A 12,902-nucleotide genomic window follows, 5' to 3' on the forward strand; every position below is an offset into this window, starting at 1 on the left:
CTGCTTGTATATCTGTTTTTGTAAAATTAAATTAGAATAGAAAATATTTCATTGAAATGTTAACTGTTGCAAAGAATTAAGAAATTTAGAAGAAAACTACTTTGAATTACTATCAAATGTATAGAAATTGTACTAAATAATTTTAACATTTTTGGTAGAAATTAATTAATTTTATATCTTTAATATCATTGTATTTGATAACTAATATAATCAAGAAATTTTTAAGATGTTACTTATAATTTTTATATATATATTTTTAGAGGTATACCATATATTTATTAATAATTCTTACCTTTTTCTCAAAAATATAAGATCTGTTTCATAGTTTTTAATATAAATATTTATATTTAATATAAAATTAAAATTAAATAATAAATATAATAATATATTATATTTATTATTTAATTTTAATTATTTATTAATAGGTAGAAGCACTACATTTATGTGAAAAAATTACTGATATTATTCAAGAAGTTGAAAAACAATTAGATGTAGCAGTACTAAAAGAACTGGATGAAAATGATCGTAATAATATACTAGCTAGTTACAGAGAAGTTCTACATCAAGGATTTAAATTTGGTTTTGAGGTAATACTGTTATTGCTTTGTTGTTATGTATATTATTTTTTTAAATAAAGTGTTCAAAAAAGAAGTTTTTATAACCATTAAAATATTAGAGCAGGCATATCGTCAGAAATTTCCTCGGGGGGATCTAATGGAATAAGAAACATGTTAAGTATATTACAAAATAACATTTCATATCTTGAAGAAAATCTTCAATTTTCTACAATATATTTACAACTTTATCAATGTCGACATGAAAATCATAATGACAATGAATTAGGGTCAGTCCTGTAAGGCAACATTCAGTCACTGTAGTTCCAATGCAGTTGCTCAGTCTTCTCAACATACTAGTCAACCTCTCATATTCACATGATGATGTGAGGATTATGGCACAAAGTTTTAGCAATAGAAAAATGTTTGAAAACCTGCCTGGATAGTGTGTTTTCACCAATTCAGCCATTGTACATGGCAGCTCCTCATCTGCATTTTTGCTGATCCGGTTCTTTCTTTGAAATCCCTTGCCTTTAAGAAGATCAGAATTAAACAGATTATTGCAATACATGTCAACAAGTCCACTCAGGGAATGCAGCCCCTTATTTTGAAAATTCATTAAAAATTTAATTTTTATCAAATATGCTTGAAAATATCATATTAATACATTATTAACAATAGAGTTAAATATATCTTATAAATTATATAATACATTGTGACTATTTTTGATGAGACTGTGTCTCGTTTATAAAATCGCACTGATGTCAATGGCTGCACACCTTAGAGATGTGAAGGAGTACATGTCAGAAGTTGCAATTTGGCACAGCATATTTGGTGCCCAAATCAAGCGCATATAAAAAAAACAGACTTGTATGTAGTCAGGGGACTGAGAACTGAGTCAAAATAAAATACAAAATGGTGACACTATTTCTACAACAGGCACTAGTGCAAGATTTGTGCATACATTGCTCGTTGGGAATTTTGAAATGCGAACGTTGTGAAATCAAATTTTGACAAATGTGTGGCACACGTTACGCATGTATTTTCTTGCTCTCGTCATTTTGCAAGATGGCGAAACGATGAGAGCAACATTGGAACAATTTGGGTACAAATATCTTCCCACTTACTGTAGCCAAGAACAGGCCCGTAACAATGCAGCCTGTCATAACCATGGCAGCAATGAAGCCCACAGTAATTTACACCAGGACCCCGAGTACCGCTGTTGGCTTTTCCTCATTGGTTAGTGCTCATCTTTCTCTTTTCCTTAGTAAATGGTGTGCAGTTGAGCCCTGAGTCTCTGAGACATAGTCTTGTCCCAAAAATGGCCTTGCTATTTTACTTGTTTTCTTTTAAAAGATTAGAAGGATTTTTGTAGATTTTTATTATATATCTTCATATACATCACATATATCTTCATACATAAATAAATTGTTTTTTTTTTTTTTTTTTTTTTACAGTTTCAAAAAGGAGTTGCTAGATTAATAACTGGAGAAGGGAGAACAAAACTTGGAAAATTATTGATTAAGTTTGCCCATCAGTGGATGAAATTTGTTTCTTCAAAGTGTGAAAGAGGAAGAGGACATAGACCTCGGTAAGATGACAGTGATGTATGTACACTGTAAGTAGTTATACTAAATACAGTTGAACTCAGTTATGCTGGTCTCCTAATGTTCATTAGGAGACCAGCAAGATTTTCTCTTTATAACTGTTACTCATTATATTCGTGAAGAGTAGTGATGCAACAAGGGGGAGAATGGCTGGTGCTTTGGGCGTAAACACTTAGGAGGTGCCCTGTAATTGGCAAAATTTATAACTATGCCACTGATAATTAGTGAAATCTATCTTTAATTTTTAATTCTAAATAAGTTAATTAAAAAGATATATTATATTATATTATATTATATATATATACAGTCAAACCTGTTTTTATGCGGGGGATAGGGACCGCATTAAAAAAAACGCATAAAAAAAATCTCACGAAACTTCACGAATGGCTGTAAATAATAGTTTTCGCAACACAATTAAAAAATATTTTTTTTATGCGGTCAACAGGGACCGCATAAAAAAAAGTCTCGCATAGAAAATAACTCAAAACTGTACGAAATAGAATTTATTGACAACATATGTCAGCACTTGACTGCATCGTCTGGTCTATCGTCTGTTTTACATATTTTTGTCCAGGTGGTGTTTTGTTGACTTAAAAAGTAAATTATTTCATTTTTCGCATATTCATGCAATAATATTACTATAATAAGTGCATTTATGCTATAATAAGTTTATTTAGCTATAATAAGTCAACGTAAGACATGACGAATCGCACGAGACTAGTCGCCAACTATACCGCACAAATTAAAAATTCGCATTAAAAAAATCGCACAAATAAAAATCGCACATAAAAAGAGCGCATAAAAACAGGTTTGACTGTATGTATGTATATATATATATATATATATATATATAGATATATATAGATATATATATACATACATACATACATATATATATATATATATATATATAACAATGTAACAATTTAATTTTTTGTAAATTAAAGATAATATTAATTAATAATATGCCTGATTTCTGTTAGTCTTTTTATCGACAAATCTTAAAATTGATGATTGCTTTATTTTTTGATAATGTTGATACTGTCAAAGATGAGAGAGAAAACTTTCTACACACTCAATGTTTTTAGCACCACACTCTAACTCATGAATAATTTTTACTTTTTTATAAACCAGGAGATATTTTCTTGTATAAGGGTTCGTTTCTAACTAGAGTATATGGTAGTTTTACAATCAGTGATGATTAGGTAAATTGGCAAAGTAGGGCCAGAAGTTAGTCAAGAAAGAGGAGAACAGTCTCCAAAAAGAATGTTAAGTGATTACAAGCAAGTTATCATGACATCGTCACAATGATAGGTTGCAATTTTTAATCATTTTTTAAAATTTTATTTAATTTAAAATATATTTTCTACCTCAAATTAGTAGCATCTTGCCCCTTTACATCCCGTTAGGTGACTGGCATGACTATGTTGCTATCTAACTCCTTTTGGGGAAAAAAATGTTTGAATTGAAATAAAATGACTTTTGGTTTGCATCGGAAGTTCATGTATAGTTAGTCAGGGACTCCTGCTTTAAAGTTTTCATATCTGATTTCGGCTCTCATCTATCTAACTCCATTCTCAAGATTAAGGAAGGACAGATGACAGACAGATAATAGTGGAATTTATAGGTCGGAATCAATACAGGTAGTAAAACTAATTATAAAACTAAGTAACCTTTTCAGTTTTATCTCTTCCAAGAATTTGGTATTGCATTTCTTACTACTTGAATAATTAAGAATGTTTGTGTGTTTGCATAGCTACTGAAAATTTGTTCAGTATATCCTTGAAGTTCCCTTGTTCTAACCATGAGAAAATCTGTGGAAACATGTGTAAATTAAAATATTTATAGTGTGCTCATTATAACTGTAAACTCATTATATCTGTGTTTGTTATAATTGAATTTGACTGTATGTTGTAAAGAGAGATTTATTGGTTTTTATGTAATATTGAGAGTCACAGCAGTGACTCCACATCGCACTACATTTGTAGCTTGATTTGTGAAAGTAATTTACATTGTAATAGTAAATCTTGAAAAACCACTCTCTCTCAAAGTTTTGTGGTCAGTTTTACATACTTTAAGATAAAATAGATATTTTGAGATTAAAAAAATAAATGTTTATTTTGAATAATATATTGTTTTCTATGACTTTACGTAGCTTAAATGAAGAGATGCAAATTTACCTGGTTCTTCATTGAAAATAATTCATTTATAAATATTGCTGTTTTTGTCACAAAGTAAAGTTTGAGGGAAATAATAACTATTTTCTACTATACACGTTTTTGGTATAGCAATTGGGAAATAACATTTAGGAAATAAAAATAAGTAAAAATTTGTTACATGGTGTAATTACTGGTAATTGGATAGAAATGTCTAAAAGCATTAAGAAACAATGATGAAAAATTTTATTTCTTTAATAAAAACAATTTAAACCTTTATGAAATAAAACTTTTGATTTTATGAAGGATAACATTGAATTAGCTATAATATATTAATTTAGTAAGATTAGTTTTTATGTAATAATGAAAATATTAATTTTTATTCAATTATAGAGATTACTTTAAATGTTACCTTTAAACTAATAATATAAAAATTATAATTAAAAGAAAATATTTTCTGTTGTAATACATAATTTTGTTACTTATAAAATTGTTTTTAATTATAAATAATATCTTCTGAAATATGAATTATAGTGAAATTAATAATATAAAAGCTGTTGTGTGTGTGTGTGTGTGTGTGAGTGAGTTCCTTATAACTCCTGCAATTTTTGTCCAATCTAGATGAAATTTCAGTTATATTCATTTTACATGTTTTGACAAAGTATAGGCTATGTATTTTGCAGAAATATTAGCTATAGAATAGAATAAATTTTTTATAGATTTTGCATTGGTGATTGCATTTACATTGAAGTGACATCAGTGACCTCATTTCATTCATGCTTGATGATGGAATTTTCCTTAAGTTGCATTTTAAAATATTTTGGCAAATGGCATATTTTAAACTTATTTCATTAAATTAAAAATTTAAACTTTAAAAAGAAGATAGCCTCATTGTGCCACTTCTATAACAAATTTTTAAAAAAATCTTTTCATGGTGACCACATGACATTTTATTATCCAATCAGAAGTAATGATGTAACAAGCCCATTATTTAGAAAGTGTTATCACTCATCTAACTAATGTACAGTAGACACAATTCATCTTTGTTTTATCAATGTGGAATTAGAAAGGAACTTGCTATTTTTTAAAGACTTGCTATTTTGTCAAAAAAAAAAAAGAAAAAAGAACAAATTTTGCCTAGGGGAAAGCATAACAGTAAAATTGGTCAGGTAAATTGTAGATCTAACAGAATAACAACAACAGAGATCCCCAAAGGCCATGAAGTCTGGTTTGAGCAACATCGAGTAAGAATGGTTTTGTCAAGGGCTGCAGAAACAACATCACAACATTTTACTTGGAATGTAGTGTATAAAGAAATTTTATAAAGATTTTAATATTTTTTCTTATAAAGGTCATTGTGTGTGTGTGTGTAAGTGTAAGTGAATTCTCTATAACTCCTAATTTTTTTGCCCACTTCAGGTGAAATTTTGTTTTGTTGCCCTTTATGTTACAACAGATAATATTTCTACAAATTACATAGTTTATACTAACAACTCTTAAATTTCTTGAAATCTCTACTCTTCTCAATTCTTCAATCTCTGCTTTCTTATAAAAAGTATTTCATCATGCTTGATGGGGGAATTTTTAGTTTTACAATAATAATCTTTAAACTGCTTTGTTTAAAAATAAGTAAATTGTTATATCAAAGTAGTTTTTATATTTATTTGCCTTAAAATAAGTGTTTGTAAATAATCTTGTAAAATGCAAAATTATAAATCATATTGCACCCATTGAGAGGTGGAAAAAAATATAAAAGTTTGATTAATTAGAATTAAAATTCATTTATTTTTCAAAATATATATTGCTTAACCCTTTCCATGCGGTTAGGTACCGATCGGTCCGTATCACGTGACTTCTTCGTTTATCGGTGATGCAAAACGGACCGATCGGTCCAAATTAAAAAATTCGATTAATTTGTGCTATATTCGAGTTTTCCAGAGATCTTTGCTTTGATTCGCTCTTCTGTATGTCGATTGACTTTGTTTAAGCCAATAAACGTTTTGTTACCACCCCTGGGCCATAAATATTTTGGTAAATACATCCCCTACTATTCTACAGTAAATCTTCGCAGTTAACTACACAGTTGGCTGAAAACAATCAAAGGGAAACTCCTTCTACAGTTTTATTGAGTCTCTTCTGTCTTTGTTGACGTTACTTTAACTAATCACAGACTTATGAAACGAAAAAATTGCCGCAAAAGCCCGCCTCCAACCTTCGAAGTAAAATGTAAACAATCACTGTAAATTCGCTTTTTAAATCGATTTAATTCTAATTAACACTTAGACATTAAATTAGCTAATTCGACAATATTTAGGCGAGTAAATATGTTTTTAAAACTATCTAGCGATAAATATTCCCGGGAAACTCCACCTTCCTATAGTAAGTTTATGGAAAGTGTTCGCGCTGTTAATTTGGCTTTAAAATTTTTGTCAAATGAATTCATATATATTTTGAATACATTTAATTATTTTACAAAAGTAAGAGCAAAGCTGTACGACTAACACAGTCGTACAGCTTTGCTCTTACTTTAGTCAGCTTACGACTGACACGTCGTACAGCTGACTAATCGGTGTCGCTTCACAATAACAATCGACTACTCTCCCAGCTAAGTAATTAGAGACATAGTGTGAATAATGGCAATAACTTCTCCCCTGCTCCAGCTAGAGAGTTGCGGTTTGTTTTATTTACAAGAAGACAGATGTGTCTAACTAATAGATGTGAAAAGTTTAGCGATTCCCTTTAAATGGATTTTTTTTTCTTTTGTTACTAAGCTTCAAATTTTAATATTATTTTAAATTTGTATTAAACTAAAAATTAAACAATCGTAAACTATGATATGTTTTTAATCAAACACAAAAAACAGATTGAATATAGCACAATATTGAAGCGAAATATCGCGATTTAAAAAATTACCCAAAAAACGCAAAAATGCGCCGCATAATGAATTCCACCTATTTTCTTAATGCTAAAGGTTTTCCGCATGGAAAGGGTTAAAGTATAATTAAAATACTAAATAATATTTTAATATAAATTAATGTTTATATTATATTAATGATATTTAATAATTTTCAGTTGGGCTAGTCAAGGTTTGGAATTTCTAATAGCTGCTTGTGACCCACAATATTTACAAGCACTGACTGATGAAGAATTTCAGGTGAAATTATTAAATGATAAATTTTTGTATTTTCTTTTATTTTAAACTTTTATAATCCAAAATTTGTTTTATATTATTTGTGTGAATATATATGTGTATGTTTATGTTCATGTTCAGGGGCAATGCTGCTGGAGGGTTTCAGAGGGCATCTTGCCTTCATGTCAAGATGTCAAGAAAGTTTGCTGAATATTTGGCAGAGTTGTGCTTGTGCCATCAAAAACAAAACAAACAATATTTTTTTGGAATTAAGAGAAATACAGTAGTATAAAGAAGGGACATGAAAGATGGGAAGAATGGGGGAAGAAGAACTAACCTTCTTGACTAGTACTTTCTGTGAACTATTAATATCATCGATGCTTCTTGACAAAATCAGCGTCCATGCTTCCCTATGCCCCCAATGATAAATGTCTAAATATGATCCTGTGTGTGTTTAAGAAATTTTCTGAGTTTATGATGTGTTTAGTATGGCTACTTTTTGTAATGTATTGTTTGTTCCTATACTTATTGTAACAGTGTACAAAAGTCTAGAAACTTTAGGTCTTTACAACAGCACATACAACAAATACATGCTACTTTTAGATTGACATGGAAACACTTAAATTAACTTTTCTTGTTAATTTTGTCACTTTAAATTTAAAAAAAATTACTACTTATAAATTAAGTTTAATTTCATCCTGGTTTAAATAGTTATATAATTACAAAATAACTTCTGCTGCAAATAATATATAAAATTCTTTCTTTGAGTTAATTTTTCTCTAAGAATTCTGTCTTTGTGTCCACTCTTAACTCCTTTAACTTTATACATTCACATAAAATATGCTTTCTCAAATGTGAATTATCACAGAGTTTACAATTTTCTGTAGGCAATAAGAACTGTCTTTTCATTATTAAATAATTTGAATTTAGTTGAATTTTTTTTAAGTATTTTTTTTGTGTTGAACTTAAAAACTTCTTTGATGATGATCAAATCCTATTGGATATTTTATCATATATTGAAACTAATGATGAAATTTAAGAATTACACAATCATGAACATGTCTGAATTTTATGAAGTCTCTTTAAACAAGAGTAAAGTGAGTTTTAAAATTTTAATTGATAAAGGATTGAAAAAACAAATTTTGGCATACTTAAAGGAAAAATATCTCTATACTTACCAAACTAAATTTTTTAAAGTTTTATTATCATTATACAACATTTCTTGAAAAAGTCATTAAAAATATGTAAGAGTATCATAACTATAAAAAAATTTATGGAAATTGCAGTAATTTTTATTAAATGATTTTCAGATAATAATTATTGTATTGTGATACAATGATAGTCGGTGATTGATTCCACTAAATTTGAGGTTTTTTTGCTTTTTGCATTCTTATATTGTGATTTATTATAAATAATTCAGATAATTCTTTAAGAGATGTTTTAGAAATAATACTATTCTTCACAAATGTTTTATATTAATAACCAAATATATAGTTATTTTCATATGGGTCATAATAAAGGGACCCAATTTGCATATAGGTCATATCTGATAACATGTTTATTAGGTGATTTATTAATGAAAAAATTTAAGAATAAGTCTTAGTAATAATATATGAAATTAGCATTTTATAGCGCTAAAAGAAATATATTGATGACTTAATATTATATTTTAAGTGATGCAATTATACTATCTATCTATCAAAATTTTTGGTACTTATTTTAGAACTTATTTATAATAAATATACTAAATGTGTCTAATTTATTTTATTTTATTTTCAGGAACTAAAGAAAAGCATGAATAATTGTATAACTCATTTAATTGGTTCGCCTCTCTCTGGTTCTCGTGTAACCAGTCCAACACATATAGCAGCACAGCCTAATTTTACAGTCTGTTGTCAGTATTCTGTGAAGAGTGAGGCACAGTTGCCATCATCACCAATTAGCTGTCCAGAGAATCTTGGTAGAAGGTAAATATTTACATATGTTTATACTATAGTGTGTATGAGAAAGAATGGATGCTGTACAGTTGAAATAGTTTTATTGAGAAAGTAGAAAAAACTACGACAATGAAATTTTCATCTTATAAAACAGTAACTCAAAAACTTTTTAGTTATTTTAAAGGTACATATACATCAAATCAACCAACAGTGTAATATAACTTTTTCCAGAAGAGAAATTAAATGAAATTGACCCAGTGCATTGTTTCCTGATCCCCAGATGTGAATCAGTTTGTTCTCTAAGGATATATAACATTGTAAAACAAACACACCTTAACGCTGAGAACTTTAAATTTAATCATAAAAACAAATGTTTTTGACCCATTCAATGGGCCATCATCAGGCTAACGACATTCGAATACCATTCCGAACAACCAGTTCAAATTGAAATAAATTACAATAGAACTCATGTGCGATACTAAACTACGTAAATCAAATACCACGCAAAACTACATTAAACAAATATAAATAACATAGAAAACATTCACTAGGCGCAAAGGATTGCCTATGGACCTATAGGTTTTTACAATGTATACATGTACAATTAGCATATTTTGTTGTATTTTTCTATGTTATTTATATTTGTTTAATGTAGTTTTGCGTGGTATTTGGTTTACTTAGTCTAGTATCGCGCGTGAGTTCTATTGTAATTTATTTCAATTTGAACTGGTTGTTCAAAATGGTATTCGAATGTTGTTAGCCTGATAATGGCCCATTGAATGGGTTGAAAACGTTTGTTTTTATGATTAAATTTAAAGTTCTCAGTGTTAAGGTGTGTTTGTTTTACGATTTAAAAGAGTCTGAGTGAGAATAGAAGGATATATAACAAGCAAGAGTGAATCATTTACAGATTATTTTACAAAATTTAAATAAGCTATAAACAATTGTCTATGCTGTGAAAGAAACGATATATTTCTAATGTATTTTATACTGTACATTAAAACTCTTTTCAGAAGATTAATTGTTAAATGGACATTATGTAAACAACAAAGGATGCTCAAATTAAAATAACATGTAAAGTAGAAATAAATTTTTATCAAACTACTGCTTCATATAATGAAAATTGCACTCTCTTAGTTTCATTTATTGTCTCAGCAGAACTGTTTAAAATATGTTCAGTCTTTCTTTGATACTCTTCAAAATAATTTTATTAATATGAATAATTTTTACTCAGTATTTATTTAAATTTAATAAGATATAATAATGTAAAAAATAAATAAAATTTTATGATAAATTATGATTAGCTGAATTTTAAATTTAATATTTCTAGTGCTGATTATGAGATGTACTTACAAGAACTATCTAAAAATAATAATATTAATAATATGGTAGAAATGGCAGGTAAGATTTAATTATTATTTATTAAAACTAATAATTAAATAACTCTTTTTTTCAGTTTTATCACACTGCTAACATTAAATTTTTCTCATATTATTTCAATAAATGATAAAAGTAATTGCCAAAAATGAAAATATACCATATTATTCATAATAATAATTAATAAATTTGGTTTTATTAAGTTAGTTATTAATTTTAAATTAATTGATTAATAATTAATTAGATATAACTTAAAAGCTAAGCACACAATAAAGCTTCATCTCTTATATTCATAAATATTCTTCAACTAAAATGTTTTCTTTTTAAATTATTTTATTTATTTAAAATCACATATTTTCATATTTAAAAAAGAAACATATAAACTGAATTTACTGTATACAGAAAATAATTATTTTTTTAATTAATAAGATATGTATTAGTAATGATTTTAATACAGACATATCTTTATATTTTTAACATTAATAATACTTGTAGAAATTGTATTATTTTAATCAAATTTAATTTGATATAATATATTGGTTTTACTAAATGGAGTGACAAATTTTTAATTGACTTTCAGGAAATCGAGAATGGCGATTAAAAATGGCCATTAGTAAACTTGAAGAGAAACTTCAAAATAAACTTGAAAGCAGAAAAGTTGTTGGCAGGGTAAGTGATGTTGTCCATCAAACACCTCCGCTACATATTAGTGCCAGAAGAGTAACTTTTCCATGGCAGAGAGGCTTTAAAATAGGTATGTATTGATTATTTACTTACATATAAATGCTTAGAAAAGAATTTGTAATTTTACAATAGCAATTTTTAGAATATGATTAAAATTGAGACACTTGGTTCATTTGAAATTTGAATGCTTTTTATTGTATATTAATTTGTGTCAGTGTCTGACTGGTTTTATTTTCATCTCAGTTGCACGAAGAGAATAACTTGGGCCTTGCCATTCATACCAATAAATACCTTGGTATTCTTGTTGAGTTAAACCACCAAGATATTGACCATTTAGGTTACTTGCATCACATTGATTATACCACCATCCACCTTTATGATCTTTTGCACAACTTCCTCCAACCCATTTGTCATTGTCAGCATCCAGAGTTGAAAACTCCATTGAAACATGATAACTCATTCCATCTCCTAAAGAAAAATTTTTTTAATTACATTCTATACTAATATTTATTTATCAATATATATCTAGATCTAAAAGTATTTTGGAAAAAATGTTATAATTAAATCAATAAAAATATGAATCTTTGTTAAAATGATCAGAAATAATTAAAAAGTATTTTGACTTCACGTTTAGAATAAAATATATTATTTTTTGTTTAATTTTAATAATGCAGATAAGCATACTGTGTATGGAAATTAACAGTTATGATAGCTAAATGCATATGTAAAATATTATACAGGGTGTCCCAAAAAGATGTACTCACTCTTTGATAGACGATTAATAATATGTTTTTTTAATTTAGTAATAGGTTTTAAATTAATGTATTTATTTATTGTTTATTGATTTAACTTCTTAGGACTGTGTGTTTGTCAAGACACGTCTATTTACAAAAAAATATTTATATATTTGACAATCAAAGAGTTAGTACATCTTTTTGGGACACCCTGTATAATGAAAATATTTTTAGTAGTATTTTTTTATAAACTGTCTAACAAACTGTTAAGCAAAAATTTGAATTAATTCTTATTTATCATCAGATGAGAGTAAAGAATTAATGATCATATTGCTAGAATAAGAATGATGAAAATTCTTATTTTAAGATAAAATTTAAGGCAACTTTCTGAAGACTTTCACTTTATAATGTAGCAGATCATAATATCATTTAAGAAATTTTACAGTAAAATATTACTTAACTAGATATTATCTTATTTGAACAGATTTTTCAAAAAATAAAATAACATATTGAAAAAACGTGTCTGGATCATTATCTAGATATGTTTTTTTAATTTATTATTTTTGATTTGTCTGAATTGTTTCTGGTTTGTTTACAAATTTACATAATGCTCAAGATCCTTTGTATGAGTACTCATATGTATATTCAATTTACTTTTTGTTCAGACATGTTCTTAAATACAATGGATTCTTGAACTATCGTTCCTGTATCAATTGTTTTCCT

At 27.4% G+C, this 12,902-nt stretch overlaps 2 protein-coding genes across 2 annotated transcripts in view; one reads left to right on the forward strand and one right to left on the reverse strand.

Annotated features, from left to right (window-relative positions):
- Positions 1 to 12,902, forward strand: part of Mekk1 (mitogen-activated protein kinase kinase kinase 4) — a 104,208-nt gene that overhangs the window by 46,786 nt on the left and 44,520 nt on the right. The window contains exons 14-19 of the mRNA XM_067275878.1: positions 426 to 587; positions 2,012 to 2,145; positions 7,390 to 7,471; positions 9,227 to 9,414; positions 10,715 to 10,785; positions 11,342 to 11,515. Of these exons, the coding sequence (XP_067131979.1) occupies positions 426 to 587; positions 2,012 to 2,145; positions 7,390 to 7,471; positions 9,227 to 9,414; positions 10,715 to 10,785; positions 11,342 to 11,515 (811 nt within the window). The remainder of the gene's footprint in view (positions 1 to 425; positions 588 to 2,011; positions 2,146 to 7,389; positions 7,472 to 9,226; positions 9,415 to 10,714; positions 10,786 to 11,341; positions 11,516 to 12,902) is intronic.
- LOC136979919 (angiopoietin-related protein 1-like) overlaps positions 11,511 to 12,902 on the reverse strand; it is a 30,405-nt gene continuing 29,013 nt past the window's right edge. Inside the window, exon 8 of the mRNA XM_067275963.1 lies at positions 11,511 to 11,913. Within this exon, the coding sequence (XP_067132064.1) occupies positions 11,657 to 11,913 (257 nt within the window). The 3' untranslated portion in view covers positions 11,511 to 11,656. The remainder of the gene's footprint in view (positions 11,914 to 12,902) is intronic.

Source organism: Centruroides vittatus, unplaced genomic scaffold, assembly GCF_030686945.1.
Source record: "Centruroides vittatus isolate TY-2023 unplaced genomic scaffold, ASM3068694v2 contig_651, whole genome shotgun sequence".
NCBI lineage: Eukaryota > Metazoa > Arthropoda > Arachnida > Scorpiones > Buthidae > Centruroides > Centruroides vittatus.